The sequence below is a fragment of the Nuphar pumila genome, chromosome 17, assembly GCF_984573655.1.
Source record: "Nuphar pumila chromosome 17, dmNupPumi1.hap1.1, whole genome shotgun sequence".
Taxonomy (NCBI): domain Eukaryota; kingdom Viridiplantae; phylum Streptophyta; class Magnoliopsida; order Nymphaeales; family Nymphaeaceae; genus Nuphar; species Nuphar pumila.
The window spans coordinates 60,344,017-60,369,211 of record NC_143265.1 but is presented as its reverse complement, the minus strand read 5'-3'; the positions used below and the strand labels follow the sequence as shown (position 1 = coordinate 60,369,211).

Below are 25,195 nucleotides of genomic sequence, written 5' to 3'. Positions count from 1 at the left end.
GAGATCACAAGAGAAGTAGAGAACCAGGTGAAAATCTCAGACGACGATGTCAGTGGCATGTAGTTCTGTCGTGGTATGGAGAGCTGAGTGAATATCAGAAGAATCGATTGCGAAATATGCACTTCCGCAGACTTCTGGACCGACATCCTTTTGAAACGTGCTGGAACACAATGACCCATCTGGTAAATAAGTGAAATAATAAGACGAACATATTCCAGTTTGATTCTTTTGAGATCACCATGACCCTAAAAGATATGACACAAATTACGGGTCTTAAGTGTCATGGAAGTGTTGTCTTATTACGAGATTCAAACTATACCGCAAGAAACAAGTGCATGGCTCTTCTAGGAATATCGATGGAGGAATGTAGGCAATGTACTTTTGGTGGAAGCAATTCTACATCGATGAAAGTTTATTCTTTTCATAATAAATGAGAAGGCCGGTCCACTACATGTGCATCTGAAAGAGCTGACCAAGAGTTGCGTGGTTTCCTTCTTTATTTTTTTGGACTTACTTTATTTTCTGATTTGTCTGGTTCGAGATAAAGTTACTTGTGATTGCAATTCTTGGAAGACTTAGATAAAGTTGACAACTATGCATTGAGTGCTGCTATGCTCGCACACTTGTACAATCAACTTTACCATGGGAATAATCGTACAAAAACAGTCACAGGGTTTGGCCATTTGTCCAGGTAATTGTTTATTACATATTTTATAGTTATAGACTAAGATAGTTGAAGGTTATAGTCTTACTATTATATATGATTTTGTAGGCCTGGTTGTGGGAGCATATTGTCGCCATGCGTCCTCAGTGTGACCCTGCGATTTATGGTTTTCCAAAGATCAGTTGGTCGACTAGAATAAATGTAAAGCAAGATAATGCTAAATTTATTTTAGATGGTCTGCAGTTAAATGAGGTAAATGGTTTAAAATCGTTTACAATCATTTCAACATTTATCATTCATTAGTATAAATCACTGAAATGTTTAGCATTCTTAAGTAATTAAGTAATCATTGTTGCAAGATTTTCACTTCGTTAGTACAAATTGTTCTAATGTTTAACATTCTTAAGTAATGATTGTTGCAGGGTTTTGTATTCCTTAGTACAAATCATTATCGCTTTAACATTTAACTTTAATTAGTGTAAATCATTGTAATCGTTAGTATTCTTAAGTAATGATCGTTGCAGGATTTTGTATTCCTTAGTACAAATCGTTATTGTGTGTAAATTGTTGTGATCGTTAGCTTTCTTAAGTAATAATCATTGTGAGATTATTTCTTTGTTAGTATAAAGTGTTATCTTTTTAGCATTTAACATTCACTATTGTAAATCGTTGTAATATGTAACATTCATTAGTGTAAATCATTTTAATACAAAGCTCTCATTAGTAATAGTCGTAATATATTTAGCACTCATTATTATAAATTATTTTAGTATTTAGCATTCATTAGCATGAATAATTATGTCTATACCTAATCCATAATTTCTAATGTATAGGTTGTGTGGAGACCGTATGGAGATGGGGAGGACGAGGACCAAGAGATTGTTGCTCAAACTGGGAGACTGTCTGCCTGCGATATTTGACTGTTTAGAAATAATGAAGTTGAGTTACAGCATGATAGTCGAGTTTTCCTACAAGCTGACTTGGGACAGTCTACCCCAAAGCAGCCTGTGGAAGTGAGAAGGAAGATGAAAACTGGTGGGGCCAGTAACGTGAATTGGTACGATCGCTTCAGGAAACAATTGGATAGTTAGAACAAAGAAAGTGTTTGTGCCATAGCGTATGATTATAAAGAACGACAATATGACCCCAACTATTTTAAAAAATATTGGGAACCCATGCGTCGAAATCTGGAGATTAAGAATAAGGAACATGGAAATGTTGGGAACCCATGCGTCCCTCATGTCCCCCATCATGTCGTCTCCCAGCATAGAAAACACGTCCATCGTGTCCCTCCGAATACAACAATGATTCCTTCAGTTGCAGTATACGATGATGAGCGAACACACCTCACAAAAAAGAAGGTAGTCTCTGTCACAAGGTTTGAGATGCTGGAGAGGGAGAACAAAGAGTTACGGAAGCAGGTGAGACAAATGCAGTCACTAGTAGAGTTGATTACCAGTTGTTTTAATAAGATCGCGGGAACCAAGAGGCCACCGAGGAAAGAGAGTCCACCAAGAAAAAGGAAGAGACAATTTGTATGTCAAAGTCCATCTGAGTCGTCAAGTGTCACTGAATAAACATTATATGATTTTTTTATCCTGATATTTATTTGTTGTAATTCTATAATTTTTATTGTAATTCTATAATTCATTTTTATAAAGTGACATTCTATAAATGTATAATTGTTTTTTAATAAGCGTAACACACAAGTGTCACTGAACAAATCGTTGTAATGTTCGGCCTTCATTAAAAAAAAACCCGAAGAAGTGTTTAGCGTTGTATATTGTGCAAATTATGAATTGCTTTTACGAGCATTCTTCATATCACAATTTATACAAACATTGATAAAAGATGAAACAATTTATACGTATAAAGACTACGTACTATCGTGAACGATACATCATGATCTGTATAACCATGCCACCAAAACCCATCAAATAATCAAACCAAATCCGTTTGATTATCCTATTGCGATTTACCTTTACGAGCTTTGTTTAAGCGAACGATACGTTCCATCGCGATTTACACAATGACATTCATATATGGTGGAAAAAAAAACTAAACAAATCGACACGATGTTTAGACTTAGAGGAGCAATTTGAGTTAACTTCAAAGATACAGACGTCATTGTGTAAATTGCTCTGGGACAATATCTGGTATAATGATTCATATACATTATATGCACAACGATTTGTCTTATCGCGATTTACAATGACTGATAAAAGGTGAATAAATACAAATCTACTTAGAACCATAATTCTTAAAGTATCATAATATAATAATATTTTTCCTCTAGCGATTTGCTTTTACGAGCTATGTCTATATGAACGATATGTCCATCGCGATTTACACAATGACTAATTCATAAAAGGCAGAAAAGAAAAATAATAAACAAATCGACACAATGTTTAGACTTAGTAAACTACAAATCCTGAAATAGTAGCAAATTGATTTCACTGTAACGATACTTGCTATAGCGATTTGTTTGATACTGAATGTCCTCGCGAATTAATTTTATGAGCTTTATGTATGGGAATAATGAATAATTCATAAAAGGCGGAAATGAAAAACAATAAATAAATCAACACGATGTTTAGACTTAGTAAACTATAAATCAAGTTAACTTCAAAGATACATTAAAACCACATTCATTTAGAAAATATATGAGTATTTAGTTACAATACATGACCATCATCATCAATATCATGCCCACGTCCAAATAGTTATGTGCTTCGAGTGCAATCCAGGTGTGCATGAAATTCAGCTTGCTTTCAAACAAAACTAAAGTATATCAAAGGTATGGATTGCAACAAACAAAGAAGATGCAACCCGCACGACTAGGTCCTTCAGTTTAATGAGTGGCCTTCGCTAGTCACTCGGAATGATAGAAGGCAAATCTATCTACCAATGGAGGTCCAAATCTACCTACTTAAACACCAAAAATTCTCCAAATTACAAGGAATGACATGCGATAAATGCTGACCAACCATTCTTGAGAAACATGACACCATCTTTAGCTGTTTAAGGTAACTTTAGCACATTTATCTAACTTGATTCGCCTTGCAAAGGCGGGAGGAATGTACTGCAAAAGCAAATGGTCTTTCAGGTCATGCATTTATCACTAGCTAGGGGGGAATTTAATACTCAATCAAATGATTCCAAAAGTTCTCAAATTTTCATCCCAGATAGAACCCCACATAGAACAATCGAAACAAATGAGTATTTAGTTACAATACATCATGGAAAGCTATTTATCTGTGATTGCTTCAGTATGACGGCAACAATTGATTCAGGTCTATCATGCAAAATATTTGTGATTGCTCTGGTATGTCGACAACGATTGAAGATGATTATGGTCGTTATATTCTGCATAAGCTTCGATACACTTCACAACAAATATGCCATAGTCGTATGTGTCTTGAATATATCGATGTATAAACAAAAGATAACAACCATAATCATCATGGAAGATTATACAAATATTTCTTTACGGCGTGAAACAACTATGTCATCAATATCAAACCCTATCTATCAAGCACAGGTAGAAGGAACACAGAAGAACAAAAAAGAAAGAAAAATACAAGGAAGAAGAAGACGAAGACAACGACGGAGGAGAAAAAAGAAGTTGTGCTGTCGTAGAAAAAAGGAAGAGAGGTTAAATAGATTAGGGTTTTACACGTGGACAACGGGTCAGGTCTTACGTAGAATAGTATTTTACACAGATCTATATTAGGGTTTTATATAGAATAGGGTTTTACCCATGTGTATACAAATCGACACGATGTTTAGACTTAGTAAAGTACAAATCAATTTACAACTTGATATAAATATTTAAGTAAAAGTTGCAAATCACTATCACTATTTTATAGAAGGTGTCCTATCACAATCTATACAACAACAAACATAAAGCAAAAAAGATTTGTCCTATCGCGATTTGCATTTACGAGCTTTGTCTATGTGAACAATGTCCTATCGTGATTTATACAATGCTATATTAGTAAGAACCTGTTATTATAAATCGTCATCTCATGTTTAGCACTCATAAATAAAAATTGTGATTTACACAATAATGCTATATTAGTAAGAATCGGGATTAGTGTTTATTGTCCTATCGCGATTTACACGATGTTTAGACTTAGTAAACTATAAATCAAGGTAACTTCATAAGTACAAATCGATGATTAGGATTTCGGTTTAGGGTTTTAGGAGTTTAGGGTTTAGGGATTGGGGTTTAGGGTTTAGTTTTAGGCCTTTAGGGTTTAGTTTTAGGGTTTTAGGGGTTTAGGATTTAGGGATTGGAGTTTAGGGTTTAGGGTTTAGGTTTTAGGGGTTTAGGGTTTAGGGTTTAGGGTTTAGGGTTTAGGTTGTAGGGTTTAGGGTTTAAGGTTTAGGTTTTAGGATTTAGGATTTAGTTTTAGGGTTTTAGGGGTTTAGGGTTTAGGGTTTAGGATTTAGGATTTAGGATTTAGGATTTAGGTTTTTGGGTTTTATGTTTAGGCAGAAAACTAAAAAAATAAAAAAAATTGAGACAATGTTTAGAATATACAGATACAAATTGATTTACAACTTGATACCAATTTAAGTAACATATGAAAATCGATTTCACTGCAACGATTTGTACCATCGCGATTTGCTTTGACGAGCTTTCTCTATATTAACGGTTTTGTTATCACAATTTACACAATGACTGCTAAAACACGAGAAAGAGAAAGAAAAAATAAATTGATGCGATGTTTATTGATAATGTGAATGATTTGTCCTATCGTGATTTATTTTTACGATCTTTGTCAATGTGAACAATATGTCAAGAAAAACAATAAATAAATCGACACGATGCTTAGACTTAGTAAACTAAAAATTGAGACTTAGTTGCAAATCGATTTCACTGTAACGATACATGCTATCATGATTTCCTTGATATGCCCTATCGCATTGAATAAACGATGCGCAATGCAATTTATTTGCTCGCACTTTTTTAAAACTGATGGTATTTTTTGAAAACTGGCGGTATGTGAAACAACGTTTTCTTTATATATGAATGACACATCGCACAAGTTCTGGACGGTGTCGCTTTGCTTTGCTTCATGAATAAGGAATACACAAACCAACATTTTCTTTATAAACAACATGTTCGTGAATGGAACATATAACATGCTTCATCGCAAAGGGGGTATCAATGTTGAGGAAGGAGACGAGGAAAGAGAAGACGATAGCTACATGACCGGAGATGGCGAATTAGGCGTATATTGTCTAAACCTCGTGACGAGTTTCTTCAAAATTTGTCTTTTTTATGGCGTATATTCGATTTATGTTGTGTACTGTAGAAAGAAATTTCAATATCGTTTCTTGAATATTCTGCTAATGTCAGTAGAACTTCCAAAAAAGCAGTGCCCAAAAACTCAGCAAAGAGCTCAAAGATAACATTAAATGGTTGTAAACGAATTTGTAGAAGGAAACACTATCAGTAATTTTATACGTATGAAACCACTATCAGTTATATATTATGTATGCCATGGGTATGTATGTTAACACGTGCATATTTTTTGCAAACAGACTATATCTGATTTCGTCATGAATATTCAAAGCAACACAACAACCAATACTAGACGCATCATCACCCCTTATTTCATGGTATATCAGTTTTCTTATATGTTTATTTTCTTTTTTTATTTACTCTTGTTGCTTCGTGTTTTACCCTTACTATTATCATTCTTTCGTTCAACAGAGTTTCGTTTGTTGATTTCCATACTCCATTGGATTTCAAGATGAACTACCATACTAGGGTAACGATGATCACTGTGGAGACTTTTAGTCAAGTGAAAAGGTAAGTGAAGAAACCGCTTGTCCAAGGTTTAGGCATAACCGTCCTAACACGATTTATACTATCGATTTGTAAGATATTTTATCGATTTGCATATATTGATTCCTACACTCTGACAAACTGCTCAGCATTGGGTGTTATACGTGATGAATTTACGGAAAAAACAAATATGGTGCTACAACTCATTGGACTTTCACCTTGGTGTACATCATGACAATTTCCATTTGGTAAGTTTCCATCTATAAGGGTATCATATCATGTACGGTGGCCAGGAATTTACTTGCTTCACATTAACCACAGTTGGGATTCGTCAGAGACGTTTTGGGTCTCGACATTGGCGAGTGGAGGTTTCACTTAGCACACGATGCTCCTTTACAAAATAATGAAATCGATTATGACGTATTTGTAATGAAGTATATCGAAGCAATATATAATTGACGAGAACCTGATTTTGACGTTGTATGCTCTACACTTAAACATATTTTATTATCGTCTATGATTAAGGACTCAATTTATATATTGGTGTCACATTATCTTTTTTGTTGCAGGATGATATACTTGGATTCTACGCAGAACTATGTAAAAAATTGATGGAGTTTCTAATTGCGGAAGAGAAAAAAACTCAGCCGACAAGAATACTTAGAAGGCAATGAACAACGCGACCCCCCAGGAGTAATATGATGTACATCGAATTCTGACAGATTTTGTAGACTGTACAACCAAATTTGTATACACATTTTGTAAGACTGTGTATACAAATTATGTAAATATCTCTAGGTTAAAATAAATAAAATTTTGATTTTACTAAACACGCCAATAAGTTAGACAGTTATTTGTAGCAAAGGAAAATTGTTGTTATGTTAGCCCTTCGTAAATCAAAATCGTAAAAGTGATTAGCGTTGTATACAGTGAAAAGCGATTACAATGATTTATATATGTGAAAGATTTCACACGCGATTGGGTCATGCAAAGAGGCATAACAACTAACATTATGTTAAGACTTAAACAGAATTCACATGTGATTCCTGTGTTCCATAACTTTATGGTAAATAAAAATCTAACAAGCGTTTATATACAGCTGAAACGATTTGCACAAACATTGATAAACGACTGAAATGATTTGCACAAACTATACACTTTTACCGCATCGAATTTTGATGGATTTTGTAGACTGTACAACCAAATTTTATATACAAATTTTGTAAGATTGTGTATACAAATTATGTAAATCTCTTTGTGTTGAAATAAATAAAATTTCAATTTTACTAAACATGCCAATAAGTTGGGCTGTTATTTGTAGCAAAGGCAAATATTTGTTATGTTAGCCCTTCATAAATAAAAATCGTAAAAGCGATTAACGTTGTGTACAGTGGAAAGCGATTACAACGATTTATACATGTGAAAGATTTCACACGCGATTGGGTCATGCAAAGAGGCATAACAACTAACTTTATGTTAAGACTTAAATAGAATTCACACCTGATTCATGTGTTCCATAACTTTATGGTAAATAAAAATTAAACAAGTGTTTATATACGGCTGAAACGATTTGCACAAACATTGATAAACGGCTGAAATGATTTGCACAAACCGTGCACTTTTTCCAAGATTTGTACTCATGCACATTGCAATTTTCATCCAGTTGTGGCCGACATGGATGCCATTGTGTAAATCATTATACCATCATGATTTACACAATGACGTATGAAGGTTACGTGCTAACACGATTTGCTTTTGCGAGCTATGTCTATGTTAATGATATTTCCTAATCGCTTTTACGGGTAATTGAGGTTGAGGGTTTTGGTTTTAGGGTTTAGGGTTTGGGTTTTGGGGTTTGGGTTTTAGGTTTTAGGATTTTGGGGTTTACTTCAACAATTTCATTCACAAAGATAAATAAAGACATATCGTTCTCGTCGTAACTTCGTAACTACAAATCTATATGATTTACAACCACATTCACATATAAAAAATATTTGTATTTAGTTATAATACATCATGACCAATGGTTTGACTTAAATACAATACATGACCATCATCATCAAAGAAAATAAATAGCATCACCAGTATGAAACCCACATCCAAAATAGTGATGGGCTTCTAATGCAATCCAGGTGCGGGAATGTGGAAAGCTATTTATGAGAGGGCATTTCCATCAAATGCATATCTATCTTTTAGAGACCCCCATTTTTACAGAAGAGATCACCAAAACATCTATATCGTTCATCGTCGAGTTCATTTTCCGTTGCAAAGCGATTCTATGTGCAGCTGAGGATACATCCTCTCCAAGAAAATGAGCTCATTAGTAATGGCAGCCCTGTACCATTTTTCTCGGAATTAGGTTGATTTTTAGAGACTCTAGCATCAGTGTACTCTTGACAATATGCATCACAACTTAAGCTCAGGTACTGTCCCCTTGAAGGAGCCGAGGGGCTAGATGATAAATTGCTTTTACGTATTTGTCCTAAAGTATATCGAAGATTAGGTAGATATTTTTTCAACTATAAAGTTTGGTTTGCAAACAATGGAGGGTCCAACAGTAGGAATAGATCAAATAGATGGACATCAACATCACCCCCCTGTCTATCATGCAAATAATCACCATAATCATCATCGAAGATTATAAAAATCTTTCCTCACGGCGTGAAACAACTACATTATCACTACATTATCTATCAAGCACAGGTAGAAGGAACAAAGAAGAAAGAAAAATACAAGGAAGAAGAAGAAGGATTAGAAGAAGACGAAGGTGGAGGAGAAAAAAGAAGAAGAAAAAGCTTCATTGTTGCAGGAAATAGGAAGACAAGTTAAATAGATTAGGGTTTTATACCTAGACAACAGGTCGGGTCGGGTAGGGCTTTATATAGATCTATATTAGGGTTTTACATTTTGTAGGGTTTTACGCAAGTATACACAAATCAATATCGATTTGTATTTATAAAGTTACCTCGATTTGTATCATTGAATTATTCTTGATTTGTACTTTACTAAGTCTATACATCTTGTGGCTTTGTTTATTGTTTTTCTATTCGGTCATTTATTAATCACTCATTGTGTAAATCGTTTCATGGCGAAACCATTGGTCATGATGTACTGAAAATAGATACTAATATTTTTGGTAACTGAATGTAGTTGTAAATAACGTTGATTTGTATTTAAGAAGCTGCAATGGCAATGATATATCTTTGTTTATCTTTGTGAACGATATAGATATATAATATCGTGATTTACTCATCGATTTGCAATTGTTACTAAAATATTGTTTTGTATAAAACGTAAATCGGTTTCATGTTGTAAATCACTTTGAATTTACCTCAAATTTTTTGTTGAATTTCATGTCGATTTGTATTATGGGTTTAGGTGGAGCAGTGATTGGATTGGGTTGTACAACAATGTGTATATTTGATGGCTAGAAGCGACAATGATTTCTCCATGCACTTTTGTTGCGATTTGTACTCATGCACATTGCAAATTTCATCCAGTTGTGGTTGACATAGACGTCATTCTATAGATCGCGATATGACACTATATGGTACATCTTACAAATTGATACTAAAAAATACATAATATCTTACAAATCGATATACATATCGCATAATATATTACAAATCGATACGACAATTAGCATAATAGCTTACAAATAGACACATTGCGATTTATATATGTGAATGATACATATTACAATGATTTATATATGTGAAAGATATATTATTAAACATAATTTACATGTGATTCCTGTTTTTCATTAACAGTGATCCACAAAAATATTAACAATTCTATTAACGATTCATGAAAATGGCTTCATAAAAAAACTCTTTGTTAATAAGACCATCCAGTGTATAAGCATATTCACCTCCTGTTTTGTTAAACTCATAACAAATCCGACAATCTGGAAATTGGGTCATGCAAAGAGGCATAACAACTAACTTTATGGTAAGAATTAAACAGAATTCACATGTGATTTATGTGTTCCATAGCTCGCTTTCGAATTGATCTGAGCATATTATGAAACAAAACAATATAAGACACTACATTAAGTTTTATAAGAAATGCAAACATCCTCCCAACATTGATTACATACCAACAGACTTGTAAAATTGAAACTATCATTCTGAAATAACTGGTCCGGAGGATTGAAGGTTCCAACATTATAGTGCACGTCTGTAGGGTATTGCTGTATGTTGGAAATTATACAAGTTAGATATTGATAAGATGCACGTAATGCAATTTACATGGGAAGCAATATAATGTATTACGTACCTGTTCATGTGAAGGGCTTGGTTACTTTTGCTTAGAGATTGGTTGTCTCTTAGACCTTTTCTTGTCAACCAATTCTAGTGCACTCTTTGTCCTCTGACGACTATGATCAAAGAAAGGTTTCCTTTTGATACCCTTCGCTAGGTGAATTTTTCCTTCATAGTCTACAACATTGACTTCTGACTTGTTGAAGATGATGTTTATGCTTCGGTGCAACTTCTCGTGAGTGTCAAATGAAGCATGATTTTCACCTCCATTGTTTGCTCTCATTTTCTTGCATTGGTTTTCATGAGCTGCACCGAACATATGGTGAATTAACTGCACATTTTCAAGTAATTCCCTTGACACTTTTCTCATGCATACATAGGCTTCTTCACTTTTCGATGTCAAATTTGCAATATGTATAAATGACCTACATAGTTGTTGGTAACGGGAGGTTATGTGACACTTCTCATCAACACCAGATTAACTGACATTATCTGTACCCAACAGTTCAATCTTTGTTTGTCTTCTTTATCTTCGTATATGATATGACTCAGGTATTTCTTGTATCTTCTCTTGATTAAGTGCCTTTAATGCATGACGACATAAAATACCTTTGAATTCATACTTTTTGCACATACATTCAACTGTTCTATTGTCAACATTATACGTGACATGTGCTTCTTGCCTTTTCTGTTACTCTTCACCCTCCCATACAATATGGTATTTGTGCATATTCTTGGTTTGCATACATCCTTCTATGTTGCAATTCATGACTTGTATAACCTCCTTTTTAATTCATTCAAATACAGTTAGTGTATACAGATCTGCAGATCACATCAATATTTTTATGCCCAAAGTTACATGAAATGTATTAAAGCATTTCACATCTTATTAAAGCTCATTCTGTCTAAGACCGTCTACAAATAATTCATTTGAATGAGCACTTTACCACAAGCCACCGACAACTCATCTTGTTTATTGGCCTTAATGCGAAAAAATGGCATTTGAATTCTTGCCCTAATGCAAACAAATGACTATGGAATTCTGGTGTGCAATTTGAAATGAGGCATACTTATCGAGCATGCTTGCAAACGTGTGAACCACTTTAATCACATAGAAAGTTGCCTATGGATCATTTCCACTAAGGGGAGAGGTGAAAAGAAGAAAAAACTTTTTCACTCCATTGAAGTTGCATTTTCCCCTTGAGAAAATAATTGATATGTTTAATAGCCCTGTAAAACACTTCCTCGGTTTTAAGTCCAGGCTCCTGTATAGCTTTTGAATCTAGGGATTTGAGCTAGCAAGTTTCATGGACCTAGCGTGTATCAGTTACATTTCTAATGCTCATAGATCCATGGCAATCAAACACAACATTAGGAACAATAATATGCCAAAATAATTGTTTGGATAACACTAGGATAATTTTCTTTAAAAAAAAGGAAAATGACGGTATTGAAAGACAAATTTGACGCATTTTCTGAAATGCCCCACAATTTACCAAATCTGTCAAATGAATAATTTCATCGGTTTTTAATTTTTTTGGATGTTTTTACCCCTCGTAGCTATAAATTTTTTATTTTCGTAGGACACGACGCTAAAAATTGATGGACTTGTGAAAATTGTCAACAAAATCGCAACCAATATTGCGATATTCAAAAAATTATTGTGAAAATCCTTTATCTTGAAAAATTCCCAAAAAGTATCGCATGAAGTATTGTGGACTAATTAAAAACTTGCAAAAGTCCTATATTGCAAAATTTCCGAGTATCGCAATGGTATTGCGAAATTCATTTTTCTTGTGAAATTCTTATCTATATAAATGACACTTTGTTTTTGAAACCCATGTTTGTATGTAGATGACCAATTTTCACAACCCTAAGGTTCTTTTGGTCCCCAACCGATGGTCCTCAATCCTTTCTGTGACATTTCAGCTTTGCAACAATCCCTCATCGATGACAGTTCATCGGCAGTGGTTTACCCTGAAAGTATGGGCATCACTTCATCGATAGTGAGTTTTTTTTGTAAAAGCATGGACGACACTTCATCGTCAGTGAGTTTTTCAGGTAAAAGCATCAGTGGTGAGAAGATCGCAACACTTCATTGACAGTGAGTTTCTTTTATAAAAGCATCGATGGTGAAAAGATTGACAATACTTTATTGATGGTGAGTTTTTTCGGTAAGAGCATCGACGATGAGATCATATAGTATGGGTGGGATATGAAACCAAAAGTCAAGGAGTTGTTCGTGAGTGCAAAAGTTGATTAACTCAAAATTTGTTATCATCATAGAGAACATGAAAGATGATGATGTAGAATCGATGGGGGGTCTTCGATTTAATGAATTGTGAAAGCCTCTAAGATGTATTAGATGATGATGGTGTTTTCTTCACATGCAATATAAGAGTGACTTCATTTTGTTAAAGAATGAAATGAATGCAATATATGAATGACTTCATTTTGTAAAAGAATGAAATGTATGAGCGACTTCATTTTGCAAAAGAATAAAATGAATGCAATGTATGAGCGACTATGCTTGTAAAAGAATAGAATAAATGCAATGTAAGAGAGTCTTCATTTTGTGAAAGAACGAAATGAATGTAATGTATGAGTAACTTCATTTTATAAAAGAATGATGATTCATTTCTCAACCCCTTTTTTGGAATCTGGATGCCCTATTTTCACAAACCTTGAATTCCAACCCAACTCCAATGATTTTTTAGCAAATCTCCAAGCAATTGGTGGAGGTAAATAAGAAATTTCACAAGAAAAAAGAATTTCGCAATCCCTATGCATGAATTTCGCAACCCCAATGCATTCTGAATTTATCAGAGGGGTTGCAAAATTCTTAAGAATTTTTGCGTCTATAATACAAAAATCACGACACTACTTGTAAAGTTTGTAAAGAGTTTCGCATTGTTGGTGTTAAAATTCTTAAAATGTTTACGAAATTCATGAAATTTAGCATGAGGTGAAACAAAATTTCTTTTAAACATGCAAAATTATTGTTGGATTAAATTTGATGTTTCATTTCTGAGGACCATTTTCGGCAAAACAACACCGATAACACTTCAGCAATGGTACTTCATCTTGTCGCTGATTTTTAACCCAAAAGTGAAATAATCCAAAAAATATTATAGATAAAAATATATTTCCAACAATATTATATTCATTAAAAAACAATAAATATGGGTTGAGATACAACCCCAAAAATGTTCTTAAAATAGGAGACGAACAGGCGCAACTGCATCTATCCCAGTGATTATATGTTATTTTTGACAACCTGTGCAGAGAATTCAGGAAAACAGAAAAAACATAGAAAGATCAAAACGTCAACTTTCCAACGCCACTAAGCTCACATTGATCTGATGAACGGTTGAAAAGAAACAGCTTCTTAAACATAGATTATGATACCTTTATATAATTTTTGTGAAAATGTTAAGAAATAATGTCCTTTGCCACTAAATAGTACTTAATATCTTTTGCTTAATTAATATTTTTACACCAGATAATTTGTGATAGTTGTGCAACTTAATTCTTATATCATGGAGGATGTCAATCATTATAATTTGAGTTATCTAATCATAGAGCTTAAATCTAGATTAGTTACATTCTTTTTGTGATTATTTATGTTTAATTTAATGTATAACGTTAATTTTTATCAACACAAATTTGTGGTTATGTCAAGATTTTTTATTCTTTTAAATAGTTTTATTTCAATTAAAAAAAAACCTTAGAAGTAACTAAATTGTACAAAAACTTTTTAATGAACAACTCGTTTTTAAAGGCTTAAGCCTCTTTAGGTAAGAGACATAGGCCTCAAGGTGGATAAACCCATGAGGGGCAGAAGGCGTAAGCCACTAAAGCCTCAAATATAGCCTTTAAAAACCATGATCTGTGCATGTGTGTGTGTGTGTGTGTGTGTGTGTGTGAGAGAGAGAGAGAGAGAGAGAGAGAGAGAAGCAATAATAATAATAATATAATAATAATAATAAAGTTGTTAAGCTCCAAATTTGGCAAGATAGTCTTGAAGCGAACTCCAACTTGAGCTTGAACTCAGCATTTCAAACAAACCAAGTCTGGACAACCCAAAATTCAATTTGCCTGGGCTCGTTTGAACCTATCCCCAACTCGTGCTGCCAACTGCTATATGTGTAATCCACCACAATCAAAGATGTATTCACAAAATTAATTCCTATTGAAGACTTACGGACTGTTTCTACGCTAGCTAATCATCAATATCTGGAGCATCCATATCGATATCTGGATCAAAATCCTTAATCTTCACATCTGCATCTTCTCCATACTGGATGGAGTTGTCTATGTATGACAAGATGTACTGTATACTGCAAAAGCAAAACAGAGACCAAGTTTGATCAGTTAATGCAACAATGATTTAGAACTACAATGTATTAGGCAGGGATTGATGGGGCTTGGACTGCATGTGCAGCCCAAAATACGAATAGATAGACATGGGGCAGGCTTGGGTCTGGGTAAAATAATGGGGCTTGGCGCAACCTTACTACATGCACTTTGATATTTGGGCATTGACCAGATAAGATAAGACCCAGGCCTATTTGAGCACCAGAAGAACTGGGCTAGGCTGCTGATCGATTAGACCTTCACCCAGGACCATCAAGCTGCCCAACTAGCCCAACACAATATCTATTAGAATTGTCTAAAATTGCATACCTGCTCTCCTTTCTCAAGTCGAGGGGCAAGAAATTCACCATGCTGTAATCATCCACCTAATGAACATATCAAACACAATCATCAATATTACAAATTACATAATTGCACATTATAGATTATCATGCCAAGTGAAGAGGAAATTTCTAGATGCTCTGCCAACGATCAGTCAACTCTACGATCTTAGGCAAAAGAAGGATGAGGACGCTCAGGACTTCATCAACCATGCAACCAATGACTGCCTATGCCTCCTATTGCAACTTATTTTGGTGATGACAAAGTGATAGGCAGTCATGCTACCAATATCTCTCTTCTACGAGAGTCTGACTCATGATTTAGCATGCATCCAAATCACAGTCCAAACGACCCTTGCATGCATGACAGCAGGAATCTCCATAGATAAATAGGACCTCATATTTGTGACTTGAAATTTATGATAATCTAAACTAGGGAGAACTGTTGGGGTATTTCCCATAAAGCAGCAGCACCAGTAGATATTTCGTTCAAACCACATGCCAGTTCTATTATGCAAGTCCTGACCTAAAGGAAAACATGTCATGCTTTGTTTTGCTCTGACTGACATGAAGTTGCTTTTCCAAGCAATGACAAACTTCCTTCATACATAAATTTGACCATGGTTTCAAAAGGAATTCTAGGACTGTTGAGGTTGCTGCAGTGTTGTAAAAAATGCACCTCAAGAAGCAAAAATCGTGTCTCGCCTTTAGGCGATGCCCTTTGTGCCTTGAAGTGCACATATAAAGTGTAAAGTTAGTGAGGTGCATGCCTCGTAAGCTATGAGGCGCACACCTCATGGCGAGGAGTGTCTCAGCCTGAGGCGTGAGCCTCATTTTTTACAAGTCAAATGGTGATAATCTATTGCATATTAGACTAATGATGGTGTTATGAACTGCCGCCACAGACCCATTCACGATGGTCTGGGATCCAGATCCACCCCAGAGACCTGGATTAAAGGATGCCCCTCCATTTCTTGGACTCTTATTTCTTTGGGATTCTTTTATTGGACTTTCTTTTGGATTCTTTTCTTGGACTCTTATTTTTTGGGGACTCTATGGTAGACTACATGTATAGGTGTTTTGTTCTTGATTGATTTATTAACGAAGATTATTGAGTTTTTTCTCTTCATTCTTGCTCCAAAAACCCCAACTTGAGGGAACGTGTTTCTTCCTCCTCACGCCTCTCCTCCCTCAGTGCAAATCGTCGGCCTAGGAGGGAACACCCATCTCCCTCCTCCCTATCGCCGACCTCTCTCTCTCATTTACGCTCCAGGCAACCGGCCAGGAGAGACTAGACTACATATATAGGTGTTTTGTTCTTGATTGATTTCTTAATGAAGATTATTGAGTTTTTTCTCTTCATTCTTGCTCAAGAAACCCCAACTTGAGGGACCATGTTTCTTTCTCCTCACGCCTCTCCTCCCTCAGTGCAAATTGCCGGCCTAGGAGGGAACACCCATCTCCCTCCTCCCTGTCGCGACCTCTCTCTATCTCTCTCTCTTTCACTCCATGCCGAAATCTCCCTCCGTTCGTTGCCTATGACCCGCAGAGACCGCCTCTCAAGGGTCGGCCTCTGAGAGTGGTATCAGAGCGAGGCTTTCAGCGAGACCAAGAATGACGATTAAACATGGGTTTTTGCATCAACAAGGGCCCACGCCCTTCTCGAATCCGTTCAGGTGCGATTTGACGTTGTTCTTTTGATTTATGTTGTATTGAATTAAATAAGTGTCAGATATGTGATTTTCCTTACATGAGATCATACTTAATCTAGTCTTTGTGTCGAACGCCCATTCCCAACAGCTCTCTAAGTGTGTGACAGATTTAACCCAGCTAGACCCAAGACCGGATTCTTGGGTGGTGCCTGTTGACTTAGCACTATTGGGAGGGACTGACCAACCCATGCTTTTGGCTGAACTCAGCCCGTTGTACCATTGATCTTGTCTGGCGTGAAGGAGCCACCCTACGCCTACTGGGTTATGCACATTTGTGGCAATTTTGGTTGGTCATGAGCGTCCGGTACACGCATCTCTAATTCATAGCAATTTTGGAGCCCGTAGAGATGAAGTGGGCCCAAGATACAATTGGTGAGCTTCGCACAAAGTTTCAGGCTCTCATCAAGTGGGTGAGAGGATCAATAGGGTGAAGCAGACCTTAGGGGAGGTTACCGATCGTACAGATGTGCCGAACGGAAAACTAGATGAGCGATTTCAGCAGGTCCTTACGGTTCTTGATTCCATCCAGAACCGGGGAGCTCCTCGGGACATTCCGGGGAAACCAGTGCGGGCAGTCAGGAGTTGTGGTCCACCCATAGACCCTATTCAGTCCGCCAACCCTGGTTGGAGTTTCCAAAGTTTGCCAGAGAGGACCCCACCAGTTGGCTTTCCGTGTCGAGCAATACTTCAAAACTGCCAAGACCCCCAAAGAGGATCGGGTTGCCTTTGCCTCGATCCACATGGAGGAAGAGGCAATCCACTGGTACCATTGGCTAGAGACTTAGTTGAGAACACACTCTTAAGAGGTCTTCTCCCTGGCCATGGTGATACGGTTTGGTCGTTCTGCCTATACCAACCACCATGTAACGTTGTCCAAGATCCGCCAACAGAGCAGTGTCATTGAGTACCATGCGGAGTTCGAGCGTTTGAGCAACCCGGTGATGGAGTGGTCCCAAGAGTCATTGATTGGGACGTTCATAGCATAGTCACATGTATCGTTAAAGGTAATTTCTCGACAAGGGTATTTCTCAGAGAGATTTGCAAAAGTTGATAAGTCTTAGGAATATCTCGGCAATATATAAAAGATAAATAAATTTTTAAAAAAATAAAAAAAAATAGAGATAATAGAAACTTGAAAGAAAACTATGATAAAGACCTTAAAATAGACAAGATAAAATGATAAATGAGCAACTAAGTTGGTGGATAACAACTAACAAACAATAAATTAGTAACTAAGTAACTAACAAGTAACAAGAACATAACAACAATAGGAAAAAGAGAGCAATTTAGAACTTAAAAGTAAACATGAAATGACTAAGCAATATGTAAACAACTCCATTTTTCATGTTTTTTGAAAACAAAATCTTTTGAAAGAAATCACGAAATGTGCAAAACTCATTGATTTGATTTGGTTTAAATTTTGAGGCCAAGGTAGTTTTTTTTCTAATTATAATGATTTTTCCAAATTTTTATCTTTAACAAATTTGGGGCTTTTTTAAAAGAGCAAAATCTAAAAACAAATGTAGTTTTCTGTAGTGATATTTATCACGATATTATCGGGAGAAATATAATTTGTTGATATATTGAAAATATCGTGATATATTCCCAATATTATCAGCTACCTTGAACTACTTGCGATATTTTCAATATATTGACGATATCGATGACACTGGTTCATAGCAGGCCTCAAGTCAGAGCTGCAGAATAAGGACCAAGTCGCGTGTAAGACCCATTGTTTTTCTGAAGAATTTTAATTGATATATATTCCATTATGGAGAAATTTCTTGTTTCGGCACGAGCATTTCTCGTAAATCTAGCATTTATTGGTTTTCTGAAGTTCTGAATCGCGAAAGATTGCCTTACGAGGCGATTCAGGGCAAACCGCGATGAGTTGAACACTGATACTTGTAAATTAGATTTATATTGTATTTGATTAGGTTCACCCCGAATTTGGAACATAAACGAGAAGAATTCCTCGTTATTTCATGGAAATTGGCGAAAAAAGGGTATATCGGTAAATATGAATCGTAACAAGGCCCAAATTCGTTGGAATTGAAAACCTAAATACGTAATCTCAAAATTTAGTTCTAAATTCATGACATATAATTTGGAAATAAAACATTTGAATTATTTAAATCTAGCTTTTAATTAAGAAAACAAAATAAGGTTTTATAATGAAGTGAATTTGAAATATTATAAAACTTAAAAAGAGGTTTTCCAAAAATATTTAAATGGAGGTTTGTCTAGGGAATTATAAGAGGTGGTTGGCATGGGCCCCACCTCAGCCCATATAATTTAACAAAAAAAAAGAAATATATTATAAGTCAACTTTTCAAAAAAATTCACCTTTCAAAGGAATTTTTGAAAAGTTTCAAAAAAGGCTAAATTGGAGCCTTAAAATGGAAATTTTAAAGGTAGGTGGGCTTAGGCCCATGATTTTTGGGCTGGACTCCCTTTAGGGGGTAGCCCCTACCCCCCCCCCCCATTTATTACATTAAAAAAATTGAATTTTGAAAAAAACGTGTTTTTGGCTTGGAGGGGTTGGCTTTAAAAAGTCAAAGCCAACCACTCCCCTTGAATCAAGGGGAGTGGTTGAGGGCCAGCCCCTTGACCCTCCCCTTTGACCCCATAGGACCTAGAGAGGGGATTATGGAGGACCCTCCATCCCCCTCTTCCTCTCCCCACCCTTCATCTCTACCTAACCCCTCCTCTTTTTATTTAAGCTTGAAGAAGAGAGGAGAGAGAAAGGGCTGGCCCTTTCTCCTCTCTCTCCTTCTCCTCTCTTCCCCTCCAGCAGCTCCCCTCTCTCTCTTGGTGTGGAACAGCTCCAGCTGAGCAGCCCCTCCATCCTCTCCAACTCCAGCCAGGTGACACACACCCATTCCCTTCATTCATTTTATGGGAATAGCATGGGCTTCCAGCTATGGGGTTCAAAAACATTTGATGAACGGTTTGCACTTGTGAGTGCAAGCCATTTCGAAATGGTTGCAAGTGCAAACCATTTCGAAATGGAGATGCCATAACTCTTTTCCTGATTTCATGTTATGATGCTCATTTTTATTTTTACTTGGCACGAGTGGTGGTTCGTCTCTCTTTAAATCGTCATTTTCTCGTTTTTCCGAAATTTCAGAGAACCCTCCGGTAAAACGGACGTATCTCCCTGGATACGTGTCGGATTGGAGAGTTCTTGAGCATTTCGGAAAGCTCAGACCGAGCTCTACAACTTTGTAGTTGTACTTTTTCGCTGGTTCGGCTCACAGAGTTGACGAAAAACAGCGTCTTTGTCTGACACATTTTTCCGTCAGCAACCCAGGAGCGTCTAGAGAGACGCCTGGCTTTTCGGTGATATTTTTCGAACCGTATATCGGTTTTCAGAGTTCTTGGACTCTGTAGAAAGCTAACAGAACTCTCTACGAGTTTCGTGGTTAGAGTTTTTGTCGGAACAGCCAGAAGACTGCCGGAAAACGGCAGCCTTTCGGCTGCAATTTTTGAAATATATATATATATATACGTATATATGTGCAAATTTTTTTTATGTGGCGCCCCTTGAGGGGGCCGTTTTGCGTTGGGTGGCTGGGTTGGGCTCTTCCACAGCCAGCTCAGGCCCTCGTGGGGTTTGTTGGGCCCCCTGGTTTTTTGGGGGGGGTTTGCTGCAGCCCGAGCGGCAAGTCCCGGACTGACCGTTGGCAGGTCAGTCCAGGCCTTGTTGGGCGCACACACCATGGTGGTGCGTCGGGCCTTAGTTGGCCTGGTCTGGACCCATACGTGGATCAGACCAGGGGGAGGGGGGGGGGGGTTTCAGACCCCTGCTTGAGGCCTCCTTTTTGACTCAGCTCGGTCTGGACCCACTGGTCCAGACCATGTCCTCAAGGGCGGCGGCCCTTGGATAGGGCGCTGGGCACACCCTTGGTGCGGGTGTGAGCCAGCTCGTGCTCTGGTCCAAGCCCACCTTCGGGACGGACCAGAGACTGTTGTTGGGCACACATGGTGTGCCCCAGCCCTCCGTCAGCCCAACTGGGCCTAGACCCACAGGGTCTAGGCCAAGCCATTTTGGTCCAGCCCCTTGGGCTTTGCGCTTTTGGGCTAGCCGTACCCCCGTGGGTGCGGGCTAAGTCCAGCCCTTTGGACTGAACCCACTAGGGTGCAGTCCAAGGGCTCTCTAGCGACATTAGTAGGTCTGGTCCTTGATTGGATCAGACCTGTTAAGAGGTCCAGGCTTGGCCCCTTTGGGCCTAGTTTCGCCGAGCCCGCTATGGGGCTCCCTTGGCGCATAGCCGGGTGCGAGTGCACACGGGTGAGCTGGGCGTTGGCCTTGACCAGTGCTGCAGCCTAGCAGCACATGGTTTGCACATAGGGAGCAGACCATGGTTGTGGTGGGGCCAGGTGGCACGTCGACAGCGGGGCCCTTTGGGCCCAATTTTCTCTTTGGCACCAAGTTCGGCACCAGGTTCGGCACCAGGCACTGAAGCACCCGGTAGCTTTGGCACCTTTGGGCAGTCACGAGCGGGACACCCGGCTCGTGGTCTGCAACTCTAGTGGGCTCAGATGGGTCATCATGACGCCCATTAGAGTTCCCGCGGAAGTCCTCCGGTGGCGGCATCTGTCCCTCTTGTCGCCGTCAAGCGGAATTTAGCCCGTTTAGCGGGAATGTGTGTTTCGTTCAACAATGTCGTTGAGGCCACGATTTCAGATGCTCATACTCCGCTGACCACCCTGGCAGCGAGGTGGTTGAGTTGTGACTTATGTCACAGTGCACGTCTATGTGTACTTCGCTTGTTTCGTCGGACACTTCCGGCGATTTGCGCTTTTTGTGCCCTGGTTGCGCGGGCAAAGTGCGACTATATTTTAGAAGCGACGATGTAATTCCCATTCGGATGGGATTGATTTAGATCTCTCTCTAGACACACTTGGGTGTCGATTCCGCGATGATCCTTTGCCGAAGGCTTCGCTATGCGAGATTCGCCGCAATGTGAGGGTTGGAATACGCGTATTGGGAAAATACGTATTTCAAGCCCTGGTCGCTCCTCGCTCATATAATGAGCATCGTATATGTATTTTGAGCCTTGTGCCGCTCAGAATTGGTAGTTTGTGGCACTTTACCGGTTTGTTGGCGTATCATTGCTCACGGCACGATACTTGTGCGAGATTATAATTTTGTGGTTTTCCATCTTTCGCACGTGCACGTTGGCACAACCTGCCACGTATGTCACTGGGTTTTGGTTGTCGAGTTTACATTTGATTGGCTCACATTCGTATATCGATGGATATACGCTGCACCAGTGGCGTGCTTTACACTCGACACGACATACACTTGAAAAGAACTGAAAACACTGTAGGATTCGACACTTTGACCTGTTGAGGTTTTGAGACTCGGTTGGAGTCTACGGGCAATGGCCCGGGTTCGTGAGAATGTGCTCACATATTCGTGTCACCCTAGGCATAAATAAAATGGTATATTATCGTCTTCGCAGGTGATGTGCTCGTGGTGGCCGTGTGAGGCTGAGCACGTGAATGGGCAGGCCAAGTCCTCGTTTGCGTACCCCACGGGGACCACGAGACACGATTACCTCGAGAGAAGTTATGACTTGAAGTTTGAGCCTAAATAAGATAAACCTGTCGCGCCCCATTCACAATTTGGTCACCCAGGGAGAGGATGAATGGTACAGCCCCGAGTGACGTGTCGTTACTACGACCTGTTCTTTTGAGGAGCCGATATTCCCTCTGACCTCCAGTCACTCGGAGTTAGGAAGGTCAAGGTTGTCCTCTACAGGGACATTTGCTACTGCAGTAGCACGGATTGCAATCCTTTGCCCTTGCGAAAGGTTTATCCTGGCTGCGTGTCGCTCGCAGGTGGTTTTATCGGTCTGTAGCATCCCCGGTTACCACATTACAAATTGAATAACAAACGTCGGGTGCATGTCTCACAGAACTCGAGGATTTCCTTCCCGTACCCGAAAGAGGTAAGAAGAAGAACATAAAGACTAACCAAACAGACTTACGTACTGTAGTTGTTACTCTAGCACAGTTTATACTTTTTATCAGTTGCTACACTCTGTTATTTAGTTCATGTTCTGTTACTCTAATTGTTGCATTGTTCCTTTGTAGTTTTACAGTCTTGTGGCACGTGCACCTACCTGACACGCACTTGTACCTTTATTTAAATGTTTCTAATTGTTTCATCCTGCTAGTTATAGTCTGGTACTTAGCACACTTGTATCATGTTGCTTCCCTTCTGCTTTTCCATAAAGACGATAATGTATGGATGGTTTGTCTCACCAACTCGCAAGAGTACTGACCCCGTTTGATGGGGATGCAGGTGACGAGTAGGCGCAGCGCGATGGGACGGCGCACAGCAGGAGCCTTGAGACCCACACTTTGCAGCAGATCCGGGCTTCTTCTGGTTTTGGGGTTTGAGGGGTTGTTCCTCTCCTTTTTGTGAGACTGTTTCTTTTTGTACCCAGTCTCCTTTTTGTATCATTGTAAATATTGTGGAAATGAAAAGTACTTGTCTTGTGGTTTGGTTTTCTCACTGTGGCTCGCTCAGACTTGCGACCTTTGCTTTACCCATGTTTCCCTCATTTACTTCCGCTAGTTGTTTTTCACTCTGTATATCCTTCAAAAAAAAATTGCTAAAAAACCAAAGGTTTTTACAAGGTTGGGGTTTGGGGCGTCACATCGCGAGACCCATCTCCCTGGTCTAATGTTTCAAGTTGGCATGTGTGGCCGAGGAGAAATTGTCTAGGATGGGCTTGTGCTGGCCCCGCGAGACTGGGGCGTACAGCCACAAACACATGTCCCAAGGGCACCAGACCCCCCAATAGGGGGGCACCCGAGTCCGTATGAGAGACCATTTGTGATCATCCTGTAGAACAGGCCAAGGAACAGTATCCTCCGCCAGGATATAAGCCATAAGAGCACCCCTTAGTCCATGTCAAGTGGCTCACGCGAGAGCAGTTAGAAGAGTGTCGCCGAAGGGGTCTCTGCTATCACTGTAATGAGGTGTGGATGAAGGGCCACAAGTGCAAGGTCCTAAATCTGTATCTATTTGATAGCAAGGCCAAAGACGGCGAGGACAGCAATGTCGAGTTGATGGACTCGAGAGAGGACATGCTAGAGATTTCATACCACGGACTAGCCAGTGTAGAGGTGTCGCAAATGATGAAGGTACCTAGGTGGATCAATCAATTGTCTATCTCGGTTCTAGAAATTTGTTCAATGCCCAACTTCGTGTGTGCACAAACGGCCAAGAGGGCTAAGTGTGGGATGACACCCCAGCATGCCTTCGAGGTGGTAGTTGGGAATGGTAGCAAACCGAAGTGTATAGTCCTCTGTCTTGGAATCCGACTAGAGATCCAGGGGACAGTCCTGACTACGGACATATACGTGCTCCCGATGAAAGGCGCGGACGTCGTGTTGGAAAAGCAGTGGTTGCAGTCCTTGGGTTTGGTACGGTAGAACTTTAAGAATATAGTCATGGAGTTTGAGTATGACGGTCGTCTAGTAGGGATCCGCATGCCTCCCCGAACTCCTTCCGCTATGACAGAGTCTAAACAACTCGCCAAGGTGGTTCAGAAGGGATATCATAGATGTTAGTGATGCTGGCAGTAGAGGGGGTACCCACGACCCCTAAGAAAACCCGATCTGGCCTGAAAACCTTGCTCCAGGAGTTATGTGTGGTGTTTGCAGAGCCTAAAGGCCTTCCTCTCGATCTCATGACCACACGATCCTTGTAGAGCTTGGGGCTAAACTGGCGAACGTACAACCTTATTGACATGCACATGCCTAGACGATAGAGATCGAGTGTCTGGTGAAAGAGATGCTCACTAATGGGAACATACAGGCCAGCAAGAATCTATATTTTTATCTGGTACTATTGGTGAAGGACGGATCTTGGAGGTTCTACATTAATTGCAGGACCCTTAATCCGATTACGATTAAGGACAAGTACCTGAACAATATGATTGACGAGTTATTGGACGAGTTGCATGGGGCGCACTACTTTTCTAAATTCGATCTTAGGTCTGACTATTATCAGATAAGGATGGCCCCAAAAGATATCA

At 38.7% G+C, this 25,195-nt stretch overlaps 1 protein-coding gene across 2 annotated transcripts in view; it reads right to left on the bottom strand.

Moving 5' to 3' along the window:
* Positions 1-14,677: 14,677 nt before the first annotated feature.
* LOC149812015 (P-loop containing nucleoside triphosphate hydrolases superfamily protein) overlaps positions 14,678-25,195 on the bottom strand; it is a 45,470-nt gene continuing 34,952 nt past the window's right edge. For both annotated transcript variants that reach the window (XM_089993920.1, XM_089993919.1), the window contains 2 exons: positions 15,413-15,468; positions 14,678-15,066 (listed from right to left, as the gene is read on the bottom strand). In XM_089993920.1, coding sequence (XP_089850046.1) covers positions 14,949-15,066; positions 15,413-15,468 — 174 coding nt within the window. In that variant the 3' untranslated portion in view covers positions 14,678-14,948. The remainder of the gene's footprint in view (positions 15,067-15,412; positions 15,469-25,195) is intronic.